Source organism: Plecotus auritus, assembly GCF_963455305.1.
Source record: "Plecotus auritus genome assembly, chromosome: 12".
NCBI classification, from domain to species: domain Eukaryota; kingdom Metazoa; phylum Chordata; class Mammalia; order Chiroptera; family Vespertilionidae; genus Plecotus; species Plecotus auritus.
This window is the reverse complement of record NC_137778.1, coordinates 3,182,714-3,201,589: the sequence shown is the minus strand read 5'-3', so window position 1 is coordinate 3,201,589 and position 18,876 is coordinate 3,182,714. Positions and strand designations below refer to the sequence as shown.

The 18,876-nt window shown below is 56.4% G+C and overlaps 2 protein-coding genes across 7 annotated transcripts in view; one reads left to right on the top strand and one right to left on the bottom strand.

Moving 5' to 3' along the window:
• TADA1 (transcriptional adaptor 1) overlaps window positions 1-4,205 on the top strand; it is a 17,250-nt gene extending 13,045 nt beyond the window's left edge. For 2 of the 4 annotated variants that reach the window (XM_080649435.1, XM_080649436.1), the window contains exons 6-8: window positions 495-646; window positions 1,944-2,106; window positions 2,508-4,205. In XM_080649435.1, coding sequence (XP_080505561.1) covers window positions 495-646; window positions 1,944-2,106; window positions 2,508-2,660 — 468 coding nt within the window. In that variant the 3' untranslated portion in view covers window positions 2,661-4,205. The remainder of the gene's footprint in view (window positions 1-494; window positions 647-1,943; window positions 2,107-2,507) is intronic. The other 2 variants (XR_013959511.1, XR_013959512.1) reach the window with 2 other exon arrangements.
• The window catches only part of POGK (pogo transposable element derived with KRAB domain), a 21,656-nt gene extending 2,780 nt beyond the window's left edge, over window positions 1-18,876 (bottom strand). Inside the window, exons 1-6 of one of the 3 annotated variants that reach the window (XM_080649432.1) lie at window positions 18,606-18,876; window positions 17,028-17,161; window positions 12,306-12,432; window positions 11,610-11,708; window positions 9,022-10,494; window positions 5,735-7,456 (exon numbers count right to left, since the gene is read on the bottom strand). In XM_080649432.1, coding sequence (XP_080505558.1) covers window positions 9,035-10,494; window positions 11,610-11,708; window positions 12,306-12,432; window positions 17,028-17,159 — 1,818 coding nt within the window. In that variant the 5' untranslated portion in view covers window positions 17,160-17,161; window positions 18,606-18,876 and the 3' untranslated portion in view covers window positions 5,735-7,456; window positions 9,022-9,034. Of the gene's footprint in view, window positions 1-5,734; window positions 7,457-9,021; window positions 10,495-11,609; window positions 11,709-12,305; window positions 12,433-17,027; window positions 17,162-18,605 lie in introns of those variants that run through there. The other 2 variants (XM_080649433.1, XM_080649434.1) reach the window with 2 other exon arrangements.

The following is an 18,876-nucleotide window of genomic DNA, read 5'->3' as shown; positions in this document are numbered from 1 at the left end:
CATTTTTAAAATTTTTTTTTATTGATTTCAGGGAGGAGGGGAGAGGGAGAGAGAGCTAGAAACTTCAGTGATGAGAGAGAATCATTGATCGGTTGCCTTCTGCATGCCCCCTCCTGGGGATCGAGCCTGCAACCCCGGCACGTGCCCTGACCAGGAATTGAACCGTGACCTCTCCTTGTTTATAGGTCGACGCTCAACCACTGAGCCACACCAGCCGGGCTGAAAAACATTTTTGAGAGGAGCCCATTTAGAGAGATGAACCTTTTAAAGTAAATTCCATGTAGAACAAGCCCACCTGAAGTGGAACGCGGTGATACAGCCCACCTCCCTCCTCCGGCCCCTCCGGCCCGGCTCCTTGGTGAACCTCGCATGGTTCAGCACGGGCACCGCACGCATCCCATCGGCTGCGTCCTGTGAGCGTGAGCAGCTCAGGGGAAGTTGGAGGATTTGCTCTTAAACAGGACTTCATGCTGTTTTTCTTCCTGTTTTTACAGAATCATCTTAAGGACATATTGGCATCGGTTGTGTCAAGAAGGAAAGCATATCGATTGCGAGACGGTCACTTTAAATACGCCTTTGGAAGTAACGTGACCCCACAGCCGTACCTGAGGAACAGCATCGTGGTGTACAACAGCTTAATAGAAAGGTACGTTCCTGGCGGCGACACTGCTCTGTGTACGGACCGCTGTCAGATAATGGGTTGGTGTGGCCGTAAGTCTGAGGGACCCTGAGAGCGGAATGGTTTTACTTTATTGTGTTGTTCATCCGCCACTTCCCACAAAATTCTGTCCGAATTTTAAGCCTTTGGGAAAGAAAGACACTCTGTTTCCTTGTGGGAACGGAAGTGACTGCATTTCTGCAAGTGCTGGGCGTGGTGCATCTGGTCATGGCGACAGAGATGTTTGGGAGAAAGCTGATTGGGGAGGCGGGAGCGATGCGGAGCAATGCAGGCGCAGGGTGAGGGAGGGAGGTGGGACAGATGGGGAGGGAGTGAGAAGTGGGAGGAGAGACAGTGTTGGCGCCACAGGGAGGGGCTGTGCCCGCACCCGTTCCTGCCTCCCTCCGAGGACCTGGGCTGCAGCTCCTCAGCCCGGGCTCACGACTGGGGAGGTGATGTGAGGATCAGTTCTCGGTCTCCTGCAGGCCTGTGTTTGGGATTATTGGTTCTCATTTGTAAGTCATTCTAGAGAAAACAAACCAGAAAGGGGGGCTCCTGCGGTGGTGAATTCTGGGGACAGCGTCCCTGACCTGCCAGGCGTCTGAGCTGCCTCTCCCCTGCGCAGTCACCCAGGGCTCCTCAGGTGGGCGTGTTTCCGGAACAGGGCTGCCTTTGTCTGGGGCCCACGCTGTCCTCGGCGTCACCTCCTGAGTGTGGCTTCACGCCTGCATGTTCTGTCGCATAGGGTCTACTGTGTTCTGGTGCTGAAACTATGCCCGACTTCCCACCTATGGCGCCTGGGCCCTGGGAACGGGCCAGATGGGTTAGTTCCCCAGGGGCCTGCATTTGGCCTGTGGCCGTCCTTGTGCTGGCCATGTCTCCCGGCGGGTTCTTCCTGATCCTGTTGGTTCCAGCACATCCACCTTCCCTCCAAGTCGGTGCTTTGTTTCCTCTTCCTTGAATTAAGGTCTATTACGTTATTTCAACTAGAAGCTCTTTAAGGGCAGGGAACAATCTTGGCTTTGTATCTGGAGTGTAGTAAATATTTTAATACTGTGGAGGGAGGGGGTCAATAGTTGCTCTACATTTTGTTTCCTGTGTGCTGGATGGGCTGCCTTCAAAAATGAAAATTCTACTCTTCGTATATGCACTCACTAAAAAATAGCTGGGTTCCTACTTCCCTTTTAGATCTTTTTATGAGGTGCATTCCTGCAGCCCGTTCCTAGTCTCACCGTTAGGTGTCTCCTCAGAGTTGCTGGGTGTTTCTAACATCCTCTGTTTTCAGCCCGCCAGCCCTTCCTGCCTCTTGTGTCGGCCAGAACACAGCTGCCCACCCGCACCCCGACGATGCGGAGCAGCAGGCCGCACTCCTGCTGGCATGCTCCGGGGACACCCTCCCCGCGCCCCTGCCTCCCGTGAACATGCACGACCTTTTTGAAGCTTTGCAGGTAACTCCTGGCTCCTGACGGTTTTCCTGGGTTGATGGGTGGCATGCAGGAGCTTGCCTACTTCCCGGCCTTTTGTTTTCAGTTTGGGCTGTTTTCTGTTGAAGCCATTCACCCCCCTCATTTTCAAGTCCTGGGCCTGAGTCCTTCCTAATTTCTCTCCCATCCCCCACACCTCTCCAATGAGAAAGAAAAGGGGAAAAACCCCTTGTTCCCTTATTTCTATTTCAGAATCTTGTTATTTCCAGTTTTCTTGTTAGTTGGCGTGGAATTCGTTAGGTTCTGGCTTGAAGTTTATAAGTTGTGTGTCTTTTGTGTGGGTGTTTTGTGGATCTAACCCTTTTCGTGTTGGAAAAGTCGATGTCCTGAGTGTAACTGAGACCCACCCGTCCTGTTCGATCCAGGTGCACAGGGAAGTCATTCCCACGCACACTGTGTACGCGCTCAACGTCGAGAGGGTCATCACGAAGCTCTGGCATCCCACCCACGAGGAGCTGCGGCAGGACCAGGTGCACAGGCAGCGCCTGGCCGCCAAGGAGGGGCTTCTGCTCTACTGAGTCACCCTCTGCTCTGCCGAGTCACGCCTCAAACATACTGCTTACTGAGCACTGAATGTCTCGGGTCCACACTTCAAGACTGGAGTGGACAGTGTAAATATAGCCTTTCCTATGGAAATGGGACATTGAGTACATTTTGTGTTGCTACTGTGAAGCCATTAGTAGAAATCTGACTTCGTGAGGGACCCCTATCTGTGTGTGGACGTGTCCCCGTAGGGTGGGCGCTGAGGAAGTTGCCTGCAGTGGGAAAGGCCAGGACCTGAGGTGCCGGGTCCTCTGGACTGCATGTCAGGTGGGTGACCTCCTAGAACAAGGACGCTCACTGTTAGAACTTTGCCCCCGTGACCTGCAGGACACCTGTGTGTTCAGTGGCAGCCTCTGCTCAGTGTCCGGCAGGCCCAAGTTTCCGCCTGACTCCTGAGAGAATCGTGCTCTTGGAATTTGGTTGAAGAACCTGCAGTGTTAAGAATCAGATACCTCCCTTAGTGACCGGTTTAATTTTCAACAGATATTCTTTAGGCAGCGCCCTGCAGATCATTACCACTCTGTGGACAGTATGGCTCAGGCCGTGCTACTGGACAGAAACACCACAACAGACTCTTAGAGTTAATTGGTTAACCTCATGAAATGTCTCCTCGTGACTCAAGTTCCCTCCATTTAGTTGATATTCCCGGACGCTGACTGGCAGGTTCATCTATTCATCATTCCCCTAGGATGTTTAAAGTTTACATGAACATGTTGCATTGCTACGTGTAATTCCCCAATTCCTGTTTCTATCCTTTCACATGATAAAGTGAAAATAATTTTCATTTGGCAGTGTTACTGACAGCCAGGTTTGTTTTTTTAGAGATATATTGCCTTTTACTCAAGAGATAGTGTTGGTGGATATGCAGTTGACTCCTGAACAGTGTGGGTGTTAGGGGCACAACCCCCAAGGCAGTCAGATATTTACTTACAACTTGTGACTTCCCAAAACTTAGCTATCCCTCAGTATCCGTGGGGGATTGGTTCCTGGACCCTCCCCCCACTGATGCCAAAATCCTCAGATGCTCAGGTCCGTGATACCACATGGTGTAGAACAGTGGTCAGCAAACCGCAGCTCGCGAGCCACATGCGGCTCTTTGGCCCTTTGAGTGTTCTAATGCCACTTCTTCAAAATAGACTCGCCCAGGCCGAAAACTGACTTCTGTGCATGGGCCACGAAGTTTCAATCACACTGTACGTGCGCGCCCGCATGTGGTGTTTTGTGGAAGAGCCACACTCAAAGGGCCAAAGAGCCTCATGTGGCTCACGAGCCGTGGTTTGCCGACCACTGGTGTAGAACAATTGTCTGTAGACTCCCAACCGCCATCTTAAGTAGTCCAGGTGTTCATTGAAGAAAATTCATGTATACGTGGCCCTGCAGTTTAAACCTGTGCTGTTCAGGGGTGGCTGCATTAGAATGGGTCCTGTGGTTTAGTAACATGTATAAATATGTACAAATGGGAAGCTGGCTCTGTGTGTTTGATTTTGTACCTTAAATGTGACAAATAAAACTTTTGGGAGAAAACTGTTTGTTTATTAAATAGACAAGGGACCCTGCCTTCTGCAGAAACATGAAAAGCCCTGTGGTGAGACCTTAGCAAGACGTGTCAGAAGAATGTTCTAGAGGGAAAGATTAAGGCATGCCATCTCTTCCTTCTGTGGCCTGTAGATTAAACAAGACTGAAAGGAAAGGAAACAGCTGAGTTTCAGTTGCTGGTCCAAGTCAGAAAAGCCCTTCGGACTTACAGATGAGCTAATCCTGGAGTGGCGGGGTTTGGAGGAATTTGAAACAGGGTCTAACCAAACGTTTTGGACTACACACACCTGGGCCTCAGCGCTACGTATGTGTTCAATGTTGTGGGTTCCCCTGGTGCCGAGGCTGCCAGGCCAAGGCTGCGGCCCATCGAGAGGGCAGGTTTCATCTCTGCTCTTGGACCTGCCCAGGTCCCTCCAGTCACCTGCTCTGTGGACCAGCGGACTCCCTGTGCCTCCTGTTTTGGGCCCACTGAGGCAGGAAGGTAGGAAGAATGGTGCTCAAGAGCCCCTGAGAAGTGTGAGCAGATGTCTCACCAGAGGCTGCCGTCACCCTGGGCCCCTGCCGCCGCCACAGGCTGCCCGGGATCCCCAGTGCTTCCTGTAAGCATCTCCTTGAGAAATGCTTCCACGAGGAAAATGCTGAGAAATGGGGTGCTTCACACTTAGAACGGAACTCTTCCTGCAGGAACCTCCAGTCGTGTTAGCTGCAGGTTCACTCAGGCCCACCCTGCTGTGTCCCGGCCCAAAGCGCTCAGCACGTGCCCATCACCCTGAGCACCCACCACTGTGACCAGCCAAGCACAGCTCTCCCCACAGCACCCATCACCTTGGCAACAGCGACGGGGCTTCAGTTACTGAGTGGTCGCTCCTGACTTCAGTGAAGGCCTGTTCCCCATGGCATGGACCCCTAACCGAGGTGCCTCCGGGAGATAAATCAGGACGACGCCTGGTTTTAGGGATCATGCCTGCTGTGGCCAACAGACTGGTTCAGAACTTAGCTCTGATGGCTTCAAGGGAAATGTGGTCTAGATTATTCTTGGAAAGTAGACAACCTACTCATTGAATCCATGGGCAGGATAAATTGTCAGGACTGATTTTACTAAACACGCACACGAAAGGGCACATGGAGGGTTCGCCATGCTTTCCTTTTTGAAAGGAACAGTTTCTGTTGGTCAGCGTGCTGGCACGTTTTCACTCATTAAAACCCACACCCCTAACGACTGCCTTCCTGATTCTGGTAACATACCATCCCTCACAGCGCCCAAGACAGGACTGCTTGAGGGGAAAGCTGTTTGTGCCAGCCCCCCCTCCCCGCCCCAGTTTAAAACCACTCACATTTTGCTTCCCTCTGTAAAGACACCGTTACTGACACTGCCATCCCACGAACAGACCCTTTTGATCCGAGGGTGTAACATGTATTGGTGCAATGGGTAAGAAAGGACGAGTCCTTGATTGCCAGGCGGCTTTCCACAATACTAGCAGGTAAGTGAGAAATAAATCAACCACATCCTATGGTCTTTACTATCAAAGTTTATTGTGGGGCCATTTTCTACCTACTGAGAAGTAAGTACATCTATGTCTCAACATGTGCTGTCGTCCCTCAGGGTCATGGCCACCCTGCAGCGCAGCTGTCCTGGGCTCCGTTAGGCAGAGACTGTCAGTGGAAGCACGAGCCCAGACACCCCGACAGCAGAGCCGTCACTCAAGGAGCATCCCAGAGCAGCAGCCGAAAGGCACCGCCCATCGGGGTAGAGACGGCGGTATTGGCGGAATGAATCAGGAGTTGGACCCATTTTCCATGCATCTCTGCCAGAGAACTATGGCTCCGATGCAGGATCCCAAAATCAGGTCTTATAAGCATGTCCCACGCAAGTGAAACAGCAGCGAGAGAAGTGCCGGGAACCAGGAAGGTGGAGGATAAATTAAGTGGAATTGCAGGGGATGGAAAGTTCTGGAATACAAAGTAGCTGGGTGTAGACGCCATTTGAGATAACGAAGAGTTCAGCAGTTTGCCAATGGGGCAATTCAAATATTGAAAGTTATTCCGGTACCAGAAATTAAGTGAAATTTCCCCTTTGAGAGGAAAACTGGTTTTAAAAAAAGGGGAAAGGTATTTCATCAACAGGAAAATGAGTACCTGAGTAGAAATAGGTGGCTCAAGATGCCAAGAACAGTGTCGAATAGGAATGAGGGTGTACAGGAAGGCGACGTGGAGGCCTGTCGCAGGCCTGACATGGAATGACGTTTCTAGCAGGGGCTTTGTCTGCGAGGTGCGGGCCTATTTCCTGTAGCACAGATAGCGTTGAAGGAATGTTTCCGTAACACTCGACTAATGCAAACTACTATAGTGTAAAAACTCAGAGACCTCCCACCTCCTACAGGGGGAAGGGTTCGTCTCAAACAGCTGCGGCTGAAGGCCCGCACCCTCTCACCACCCTCGTGAAAAAATACTAAAATGAACAAAACAAACGTCGGGAGTCCATGAGCCTTGTTCCATGAGCACAGCAGGCAACTTCTGCTGACTTGTGCAGGCAGCCTGAGAAACAGGAACCTGTGCACTGAATGCTGCCCTACATTAAACAGAACCATAATGAAACCCCAAAAAGCTAGCTGCCAACCTGGCTGGGAAGATTAATAAAACAGCCTAGTTTGTTTTAACCTGGATCTTCCCCACTAACCGAGTCTGTCTACAGAAAAGCCACCGGCTGGCACCAGGCCAGTGTGTCTGAGTGTTGTCATTAGTATCTCCTGTCCTAAAAGAGGAAATGCGTTAAGTACAAAAACGACATGTTTCTACACAGCCTTCTCCGCAGTCCTGGCCTGCTGGCGGCAGGCTCTCCGGGAAGCATTTTTAAAGGCAGAAGAAACAATGACGAGGTTTTTCTCCCCAGAAAGGACACAGTGGAGTGGCCGACGGGAGCCCCGAGGGCGCTGAACTACGGTCTCCTCCAGGAAATGCCTTTTCATCTTCCCACAGGTTTCTTCTGGTGGACACTGGAGTCACCTCTGTAAGAAACGGGAGAAGCAGTTTCTTTCCTGATCATGTCTCTGATGAAGCGAAGGGTCCTAGACTTCTGTGACCCCCGTGGGTGCGGGCTGTGTCCGGGCGGGATGCCCGGGCGCTGTCCAGACCGGCCCTTCGCAGCCCTGCGGCCTTGCCCGCTGTCCCTGTGTGGCCACACTTCAGCGCTTTCCTCCTGGGTTCCTCCCCAGCGCTTCAAGCACAGTCCCATTTGCTGGAAAAGAGAGGACCTAAGTGTGAATTAACCCGGGGACTTTAGATAGAGTGTAACTTTTATACCATTCGTCAGATTGCTAATAGATGGGGGGCCGTGGAAGGCCCACATCTCCTGGATCCCCGTCCACTGTGCGGCTCCTCGCCTCCGAAGAGCCGCTGCACAGTGCCTGCATCCGGTGAGCGGGCTGGTGGCAATGCATCAGCACACGTTTCTCGGGCACAAGCATCGCTCTGTTCCCTCCCCTCTTCTGGCAACTTGGACCCAGTCCTTTGGGTGGCAATGAGCTTAGAACATAAAAAATGTACAAAAATGTTACCTAACAAGGAGAGGAAACAAGGTAAAGTGAGAAAGGGACGAACACGAACTAAGTCAGCGCGATATGCAATGGCAGTGAATGGTTAGCGGAAAGGGAGGCTGAACCGGGGTGGGAGGGGGGACATGAGAACAGACAGCTGTGGACATTTCGAATGTCGTGGTAAGAACTGGGCTGCACTGGAATTCTAGGGAGCCCATGCTGGCAGTGGGCCCCGCAACGGAGCGCCCCTAGACTTAGGGGCAGGGAGGAGACGGGTCTCCAGGCCGCTCGCAGGGCACAGAGCCTTCCATTAGCACTTCATGTGGAGCAGGAAGCAGACGGCATGGAAACACCTCGTCACACTTTAAAAGGAAGTTCAGTCAGGACTGTTCTAGGTCCCCTGTCCAGTAACAGCCGCTTCATATTCAATATGCATTGTGTTTGGAGGGACAAGTAACTGAGAGAAACAAGAACAAGAGGGTAAAACGAACCCTCTTCTGTGTCCCTACTGTCCGCGGCTTTCTCTCCAGCTGGGGGACTGGTGTTCTCTGCTAGACCCACTTCCATCTGAGCCTTTCTCCTAGACGCAGCTGTGAGCCGCAGGCCTGTTCCCCACCCTCTGCCCGTCGCCCTAGATATGCACCCTGTTTATTATTACCATCTTCTGATGTAAAGATTCATTTGAAAAGTATCTTCCTTCAGACAACTGAGAACTACAAGACATTAACTGCTCCCCCACGTGAAGGCCGTGATGAAGAGTGAGATATTGGCAAACACTTGGGAGAAGCAAGCACAGGCAATTACTCCCACCTCCCAGGGGGCCCCACAGACCCCCCCACTCCCCGGGACTGAGCCCCGAGGCCGAGGCTGGGTCTGAAGGCACATTCGGTGCTGCATCACATACTGGACCTCCTGGCCAGCAAGGAAACAAAAAGCGGGCTTTTCAGACAAAACTTTAACCCAGCGGTCAGACTATGCTCCATCAGCCCGGCAGCCAGCATCACAGAGCTGAAGTGGCTGTCGCAGCTGGCCCCCGGCCCCTGGTACATGATTACATGCAAGTGCTCAGGGTCCAGCCACAGAGCCGAGGACACAGGAAGCCCAGCGACAAGTTTCACCCAAAGGAGACAACGCTGGGGGCCTGCACCCTCAGCACTGCACGTGGGCTCTAGGGTTCTTGAAAAGGGGAAAAGCGCGGCGAGACAAGACTACCTGTGGACACAAACACGTCACTGGGCGAGGCACCGAGCGCTCCCCCGACGGTTACCTGAGCCGTGCGGTCAGTTGCTCTCTGTCCTGCTCTCGGCGGGCAGCTCCCCTCCGCCTGGCAACTCGCCCTCGATTTCCCACAGGACGTCGTCTTCGTCCTCCAGGCTGCTGGAGATGTGGCACTTCCGGAACCCTTGCACGATGGATTCGCTGGAGATGCTGTTCCACGCAACCATGACCCACTCCAGGAAGAGGCCGAGGGGCGGCTTCTTGGCGTTCCCGGTGGGGCTAAGCGCCAGGTTCCCCGCCAGGAGCCAGTTGGAGTACTGGGCCCGCACGCTGTCGTTGAGTGGCTTGTAGACGACCACGTCCAGCACCTGCAGCTGCGAGGTCAGGCCGCCCGGGATGATGACCATGTCGGTGTTCATGCTCTCCATGGAGCTCTTCACCGAGTCGGTGGCGTGGCCCCGGAAGCCGTTCAGGATCAGCATCCCTCGCTGTTTGGGCACGGCGCCCGTCCGCCGCCGCCACACCACCTCCAGCCAGTCCTGCATCAAGTCCTCGGTCATCCAGCCGTAGCGGTGGCAGCGGATCTCCATCCCGCTGGGGAACTTCCCGGGGGGGATGTACGTGCCCCTCAGAATGATGTAGGGAGGCAGTTTCCTGCCGTCGGCCAGGACCCCCAGCATCGCTGTGATCTTCAGCTTCTCCCTGCCTGGCGTCTTGACCAGGACGGGCTTTTCACCTTGGTTGTCAACGGTCACCCTGGAGGGCACCTCCAGACAGATGGGCGTCTCGTCTGCATTTCCCATCTGAGCCACCTGGTAGTCGTGCGCCCTGCGCAGAGCCAGGACGCTGCGCTGGTAGGTGACGAGTTTCTCCGTCAGGTCTTCGGGCAGCTGCTGGGGCACGGGCACCTTATGCCTCAGGGACAGGTCATACCTTCGCATCATCCTGCGACACCAACCCAAGCTGGCCTTGAACCCTTTCTCTGGAATGTTCATCTCCTGGGCGATCTCGAGAGCTTTCAGCTGCATGGCCTCCCTGGTGATGGGGTCCCCTTTGGCCTGCATGTACCGGACATACTCGGCCACGCGCTGGTCCACCAGGGCAAAGCGCCCGTTCTTGGGGCCGCGGAATGCCCGCCGCATGGCGTGGGCGTTCTGCAGCTGCGGCTTTACCTTGCGCCAGTCTCGAACGTTCTTTTCCAGCACGCCAAACTGCTTGGCCGCCTGGCAGTTGTTGGTGCTCTCGGCAAACTCCACCACCATCAACTTGAACCCTGCGTCGTAACTGCGGCGCATGCCCCGGCTGAACTGGAACTTGGCGGCCAGGTCGTCAGCCGAGAGGTCGTACCCCGGGAAGCCCATGGCCATGTAGAAGGGGTACCCCTCGCTCCACTCAGGCAGCTCGGTGAAGTCCCGAGGCAGGCGGAGGCCAAAGCTGTCCAGGGGCTGTGGCGGGGGAAATGGGGACATGGTGTGCATCGGGCCGGCCCAGTCTGGGGGCTTGACATCAGCGTCTTCATTTTCTGGAGACAAAGAGGAAAGGGGCAAAGGTAAGAGCAGTGAGCACAATGATGTCCACCGTGTTCCTGATTTTGAGGTAGAAATGCCAAGAACGGAAGGCAAGTGTGTCAAGGTAGCTGAGCCAGAGAGGTAGAGCTGAGCTGAGCACATGTACCGAGCTTGAGTCTCGTAATCTGGGGGCCATGTTTGGGCCAAAATGACTCCCATTTGGGTGTGAGGTCAAATATAGCCCATACTGCCAGACCATGAGGGGGGCGGCCTCCCATGGCTGAGCCACACCTCGGTCCAAGAGGGTCTGTGGCAGGAGCCGCACTCAGCAGGGCAGGGCTTCGAAGGCAGTGGAGAGGCCCTCGCGCTCCCGTTGGAACCGGTTTCCTTGTGTGCGTACATGTGGAGGGTGTCAGAAAACGGAACACGGTTCGGGGAAACTGCCATATCTCACCCAACTAAGATGTCATCAGTTGCAAGAAGCATCATAATTTTAAGAGGCATTCTCAATTTCAGAGATGTTCAAGTGGCAAGGGGGGAAGATGTCTTAGAATCAATGAAATACGGCCTTTTCAACTCCTACTTACAGAGAGACGGCAAGCAAAACCATCCTGGCTGCTGGGAGCCGTATTCAGCCAGCGCTACCCGGCTGCCATGTTTCTTGATGAAAGACCGTGTGCCTCTTACACCTGTTTGCTCAAACGTGTGCTACGCCAGGCGCTGCTTGTCTACCAGGGAGAAGTAGACAAGGAGCCAGGGCGAGTAACTCTGGCACATGCCTGTCACCTGTCTTCCCTCGTCGCCAGAGGGGTACAGGGCACCACTGAGGGGGCTGCACGCACCCGGGATGCTTCAGTGCCCTTCGAACTTCAGTTTGCTCCCTCGGCCCACGGTGGCACACTGAGCCTTCCTACCACAGCAGACAGAGGAGCCGGGCGCTCAGAGCGCTTAGAGAAGTTGCCTAAGGCCGCGCAGCCCTGGAAGGGAGATTTCCAAACTCCAAAGCCCACCATCTCTCTGCCTGGCAGCCCTGCCTCACTCTCACGCACCCCACAGAACAAACACGGAAACTGGAACCCCGCTTCCCAAGCTCCCACGGGATGGGTGCGGGTCGGCTGGATCGCGGTACCTGCGAGGCTTCCTCCTGGGAGCGGCCATCGGTCCGAATTCTGAGACTCTTCCTCCCCATCCAGCCGAGAGATCATGTCTGGCTTCGGGAACGGGAACTCTGTCCAGAGGAAGTAACCGAGGTTCGGAGCACCGTCCACATCAGTCCTTTATAACACTCACCCCCACCCCCTCCTCAATATGGAGATTTATGAAAAACAGGGGAAAGGGCTCAGGACACGGAAAGGGAAAAGAGGATGGGAAGTGGGCCTGTCCAAGGGAATTCCTGGGTCTGCTAATGAGGCCTGGCCCAGCAAACCTGGCACCCCCCCAGTGGCTGCATCCTGGTACCCTGACTATCAGTGCTGGGAGGGAGCAAGGATGCTCTGGGGCATGTCCCCAGCTTCTGAGGCTGTAAGAGTGACAGCGAGCCGAGGAGCAGGTGATGCTCAGGCCAGACCCCTGCGACACCTCTGAGGTTCTGTTTTTCTGACGCGAACGCCTGCGTTGGATGAGGTTCTGAGACCAGCGCAAGTTACTGGGTAAAATGACACAATATTTATATCCCTGCCTGAATCAAACACGGGAAATTAAAGGCACAGGTGTTGAGGGGACAGAGGCCAAGTTCGGAGAGAGGGTGCTGGTCCCACCACCCAGGAGACATGGAAACGCTCTCTGAGCTCAGAGCTTCGGGAGGCAAAGGGACACGCGGCGTTACCCAGCGACAGCACCGTCTCGTAGTTCATCCTCATGACCTCCCGGTACAAGGCCTTCTGTGACTCCGTCAGAACTTCCCACTCCTCGTCGGAAAAGTAGATGGCCACCTCATCAAACAGGGCCGGCACCTGGGGCAGAACAGGCCTCTCTCAGCGGCTAGCGGGCACATGCAGGTGACTCACAGTCCATCCCTCCGGGAGGGGCCCTCCCCAGGGGAACCAGCTGCCTGCCCGCACACAGGCCACTAGAGGCAAATAGGCCCCGAGCACAGGTCCCCGCACCCTGAGTGGTTACCATCCCTGTCGGCTCGCTGACAAGGAGATCAGACCTCCAGGAGAAGCCCCCAGTCCCCAATCCCTGATGGGAGACCCTCCGCATGCCAGGGATACCCTGAGAGCGTCACACACACACACACACACACACACACACACACACACACCGCAGACCCTTCCCCTTTGTCACAGACCCTCAGCGGGGGCTGGTTTGGGTGTGAGTTTGATGGATCACTGCTGTCTGGACCTCAGTGGTTTCTGGACACTGGTGTCCATTTCCCACTGGCCCTAGTGCTGGACTCTGAACCCAAAGCAGCCAGTGACCGAAGGGCCGGCCTTTCCCAGGGCGCACGGGCAGGAGAGAGGGCTAATGACAGCCTGGGTTGTAATGAGACACCGGAGCAAACTGGACCCAGCTCCGAGCCCTAAGGACGACGGCTGCCCCTCTCATGTCCCCTGTTGGGAGGGGACGCCGGCAGCTAAAGGTGGCCAAGCCACCCTCACCAACTCCTCTTGTTTATTCAGCCATTTGCTTTCATTTTTGCTACGTTTTTTCCTTTCGGTCACTCAGAACCCTACTCCAAGGTCACCACATGCAGGACCGCCTCCTTCAGGCTGGCTACCTTGACTACTGCTTTCAAAGCTGTTCCAAAGCTGGAACACGCTCGCGACACGCAAAAAGCACTCCCAGGGAAAGCCTGGGACTAACTCCCTGCCTCCCCCCACCCCCGCCCGCCCCACCACCACTTCAAACAAGCAAGGAGGAAGCGGGTTCAGAGAGGACACGTTTCTGTCCAAAGCCACACAGCCAGTAGACGGGACCGAGCAATCTGACTTCCAGGCCCCAGCCGAGTGGCCCCTCGGTGCCCAGGCCTCCCCTTCCCCTGCCTCCGTGCTCAGCTGTCCCCCAGCAACTCGTCTCCGCCCTGCCATGGCCCTGCACAGGGTTCTCCCTCGGCCTCCAAAGTCCCCCATTCCTGGCCTGGCCAATACCCACCCTACATCCATCCAGGACTCAGCCTCGACGTCCCGTTCCCGGGGCCTGGCTGGGTGCCCACCTCCACGTCCCTGCCATGCCCTGGGCCTCACTCTGCAGCGGCACTTACCACCCTGCGCCCTTGGCTCCTGCGTCTGCGTCTCCCATTAGAACACAAGCCCACGGAGGGCAGAGCCTGGCGCCTCCAGCTTTGTTTCCCTGATCACTTAAACATAATTTTGAATAAAAGGTTTAAGCAAATACTCTCCAAATTCCCCTTCTTTTTGTTCCACTCGGAATAGTTGCAAATGGTTTTACCTGACATAAAACCGAACCTAGACACTGGAGTGAGAAAACCCCACGTGTGAAAACCAGGAAGACCCAGCGCTGGTCCCAGCTGCCCTCATCCTCCCCTAACCCTCCCACTCCCCAGCTTTCCCCCAGGCTCTGAGGCCTGTCCCTGAGGAAATGCCAGGTCCTGGCCATACCTATTTATAGTCCCTTCCCTTTGCTGATAAAACGGATGCAGGGCTGCCTGTCCTGTCACCTCCCAGGCGCAATCGATTCGTAGAAGGCAGCGGCCCTGGTCCAGTGCAAACATCCGGCACCTGAGCTGGGAGGGGGCGGCTGGAGGCTGGTGCCGGCTCATCTCCTGGTTTTTATGGCCGAGCCACAGAGCAGCTTACAACAAGCCCACATTATGCTGCAGAGGCACAGCCCGAGGCTCAGACGTCCCTCACAGCCGCCCCGTGGCACCGGGCAGGGCTGCACCAGGCCCTGGCGAGCGCCTCCCTCCTCCACAGAGCCCTTTTCTCTTGCCCAGCACAACAGAAGCAAACAGGGAGGCCGGGCAAGACTCAGGGGTCGGCAGCCCGAGGTCACCCCGATGGCCCTCCTGGTCTCCAGGGAGGGGCACTCAGCCCTGCCCTCCTCCCTCTGCCCAGACCATCCCTGCTGCCCGGCAGGCTGTCCTCCCGAGGCTTATCTCCAGGGTCACTGCCTGCTGCGCCCACACACACCACCCGGCCCCAAAAAGACGGGGATCTCGGAGCAGCGGGCAGTCTGCTTTCTGTATATTATCTCACTGAATCCCACACATGACACACAGATATGGGGGTCAGCATCCTGCTTTCACGGGGGAGGAACAGGGCTGTTAAGTAACATGTCCGAAGTCACGGAGCAAAGTCTGACCCAAAGCCTGTGCTTTCTCCGAGCTCAGGACTTGCATGGTGGCTGAAGGGAGCCTCCGGCTTCCCTTGGAAAGATGCTTCAAGCCTGGTCCCCAGAGCCACCAAGGAGAGGGCTCCAACTCTGCCCAGCACACCACGCCCTCCTGGCCGGGGCCTGGCCCACTTCTCATCCTCATCCCCACCACGCTCTCGGTTCTGGCTCCGGGACCTGCTCCCAGCTCTTCTGCCCCAGCTTCTGATTGGGCCTCCGCGCCGGGAACATGCGCCCCTCACTCCCCTTGGAGGGATCCACCAGTGATGAAGACTGGTCCACCTCTTTTTCTCTTGATGCTGCATTTCCACCCGATTCTCCTATGGAGACTTATTCTAGCATCCAGCACGGTCTATGTCTGCAAGGTTTCCACTGATCACCCTCACACACCCTCCACAGCGAAATACACATGTGAGAAACGGATTCTTTCCCTCCCGGGTTGAATGCCCTAGGGCAGGGTTTCAAACCTCCAACCTCAGCAGAGCCGACATTGCTGCCCAGACCATTCTCTGCAGGGGGCTGTGCTGTGCACTGAAGACATTCAGCAGCGGCCCAGCCTCTGCCCAGAAGATGCCAGCAAGACCTCGCACCCCCTCCCCGAGTCACGATGCCCAGAGATGTCTCCAGATTTTGCCAAATTCCCCAGGAGGGGAGCCCACTGAGCAAGCCCAGGCCCAGGCCCAGGACTGCCTTCTGCAGGAAGCCTCTTAAGTTGTCAGCCTAAGTGTGAGGCCCCCCAGGAGCTGACCTCCACTGCTGCACCCCGAATACTGTACTGTCGTTTGATTCCTTGTCTGCCTTGCGAGACCAGCGACTCCGTGAGCCTGGAGGTCTTGTCTCAGCTCCAGCACCGTGTGCTCCCTACTGACTTCCTCCTTTCGCAGGGGAGCATGGCCTTCACCTTGGACATGTCTCCCTGTCCCGACACTCAGGCACCCACTTCCACTGCACCTGTCTCCAAGGTCCTCCCCCCACCTGGATGCGGGGTGGGCTCATTTAGCCTCAAAGCCCAGGGCTCCACGGCCTGGAGGTCTTGCGCCGGGGCCTCCTCAGCTGCAGATCCGGCCGGGAGGACAGGTGGGCAGAAAACCCAGAAGAGACAGGGGCACTGCGCCTCCATAGCTAGACTGGCGCCGAGCCTGGTGGTGGGTTCAATCTTTATTTTATATAGTTGAGATATGCAAAATGCGTAACTTTTAAGGGTCTAGCTCAGGAGGCATTTAAGAACAACCAGTGTCCATGTGTATCCTTGGGGCAAAGGATAACCTCCCTGCACCCCAGTTCCCTCAGGTGGGCGTGGCACTGGATGACCGGCAGCACCCTGAGTCTCCGACTACAGATCTCACTGGAAACAAAGGATGTGATGATACTGATAACGTTGATAAGCAAGGCAAACGAAGCCGAGAACAGGAATGTCAGCTTGTTGCTCATTTAAAATATTTACCATCCACATGCAACTGCCATGAGGTCCAGTAAGTCCTGTGAATAACTTCCTAATATAACGCCTCCTGTTACACTGACATGTTTACAAGTTTACCAAGTTCTCTCCACTGTTCTGTTTGGATATGCTCCCCATCCCCAGCTGCCGAGCCCCAGCCCCTGCATCCAGGCCAGCTGGGGGTGCAGCTTTCCCTCAGCTCAGTGACCTCAAGTCTCACTGAAAGTGGTTCCCTTCAACCAGCCGCAGGTGACACCGACTCTCTCCTTCCCTGTGAGGTCCCCTCCTGTCGCCCTGCCCAGCTCAGTGTAGAAAACCCCCCACACTCCGAATATCCGATCACCCTGATCTGCCTTCAGCTAGAAGCCCTGATCCTAAGCACTTTTTCATCCACGGACCCTCCATGCTGCCTCTTGGCCATAAACTCCCCTCCTCTTTACTGTATTTGGTGTGGAGCCAGGTCTGTGTCCCCTACTATGACACTGTGACCCCGTTCTCAGTGGTCCTGGATAGACCCTTCTTCTATGGGAACAACTGTCAGAGCATTTTTAACACAGGTCAGCAAACAGTGGTGTCCACCACGTGCTGGCATTGAGCAGGGTGTGGGCACCCAGGGGTGCGGAGAGACTGGGTCTTGGTCTCCTGGACAGAAGGGCTTGCTCAGGTAACCCGCTGTTTCCACAGCACCCTTTAAAGCCACAGCACTGTTCTCTGGGGAATGCGAACACCTGAGCTGGGCTGGGCTGTTTTTCCTTCCTCTGTCCGCTCCAGGAGGAGGCTTCGCACAAGCCGTGTGGCCCCCGAGCCTTGACTTACCCACGCGCCCTCCGAGCAGATGCGGACCTTCTGCATGTCGGTGGAGCCATCCTCCAGTTCCGGGCTCTGAATCTGCTCTTCGCTTTCCTCCACTTTCAGGGTCAGATTCAGAGGGATGGCTGTGGACTCCATGTCTGCAAGCAAGACTCTTTCAGAAAACCAGGCCAGTGTGAACGCTCATGGCCTGAAAGGGTGGGGTGGGGGGAGCGCGGGGGGGGGGCGGGGGGGGGGGGCGGGGCAGCTTCGCCAACACAACCTCTTAGCCCCAAGCTCTGCTGGACTGCAAGGAAGGGAACAGTCAGGCCTGGGGAGGAAGGGGGGCACCAGGAGGCTGGAAGGAGGGGCTGCAAGCAGAGAGCATATGTGGCTGCCTTCAAACATTTAAAAAGCTCTGTGGGCCCTGGCTGGGTAGGTCAGTTGGTTAGAGCATCCTTCCCATTCGCCAAGGTTGCAGGTTCAATCCCAGGTCAGGACACATACAAGAATCAACCAATTAATGCGTAAGTGGACCAACAAATAGATGTTTCTCTTTCTCACTCCCTTCCGCTCCCGCTCTAAACTCAATCAATAAACAATTTAAAAAGATCTCTGTGGAGACCAGCCTGGTTCTGTAGGGACCCAAGGGCAGAACCCCTGGAGGGGTAAACATTCATTCCGGGAAGAGAGCAGGGAAGGGCAGAGCTCAAGGCGCCACCCAAACATGGACTCAGCCCAGGGGTGTCAGCTTCCTATCAGTGGGGGCTCTGAAGGCGGACAGGACACTTGCTCCGCTGGATGTTCCTACAGGCCAGTCAGGCAGCAGGAGGTTGTCTGGCTCAGAATCGCCATCGTCTGGATTTTCCAGATTCAAAGGTTCTGTCCCAGAGCAGGCTCAGAAAGCAATCGCTGGAGCCAGTGACACAGTGAGAAGCGACGCCGGGTAGCCAACAAGGTGCACAAATCTGCCAGGGCCCAGCCCTGGGCCCAGCCCCGCGGAGCTGCCTCGCTGTTGCCGGCACAAGTGCCCTCTTAGGGAAGCTCGGAGGTGGTACAAAGGGCCGCGCTCCTGCTCTCTGGGGCGGGCTGAGTCCTCAGGTGGACAGCGAGGGCGCATCTTGGGGGCCCCAACCTCCCGGATGGCCGGGGAAAACATCGCTCCCGAGTTCAAAGCCGGCTTCTTCCATATTTCCTTAAAAGGACGGCCGAATACAGCTGAGAAGGGTCTGGGGTACGCGGAACAGGCTTCAGATCCTGGAGCGGGGGCCCCAACTTGCCGCGGCCTCCCCGTCGGCTCCTGGGCAGCAGGTCGGGGGTGGGAGGCGGGGTGCCCGCGGCCTGGCTGCCGCCTGCGCCGGGGCTGCTCGGGTCTCTCCAGCCATCTTGTCCCAGTTCCCGTCTCCGCGCCACGGGAGGCCCGGCCTGGTCCGGCCCGGCGCACCTGCCGAGCGCCAGCGCCGATCGCCTCCCGCCCGCCCGCAACAAAGGCGGCGCCGGTGCAGCTGCAGCCCGGCCCCCGCCCCGCGCCCCGGCCCCCGGCCCGGACGATCCCGCCCCGGCTCCCGCCCCGCCCGCGCGCTCCCCGCCGCTGCGCGCACTCACCGCCGGGCCGACCGCCAGGGCGCAGGGGACGCCGAGAGCTCGGGCCCGGCTGTCACTGCGCCATCCCAGCCGTCTCTCCGGGCCCCAGCGCACGGCCCCTCGGGAGGGAGCGCTGGGACACGTGGTGGGAGAGGGAGGGTCCGGCGCGAGCTGAGGGTGTTGGGAGGCGGGGGGCGGAGCGCGCTGATGTCAGCGGCCAGGCGCCCGGGGACGCGCCCGCGCCCACCCTCCTCCCATGGCTTCCGGCGCCCCGCGCGCCCCTCCCGCCCGC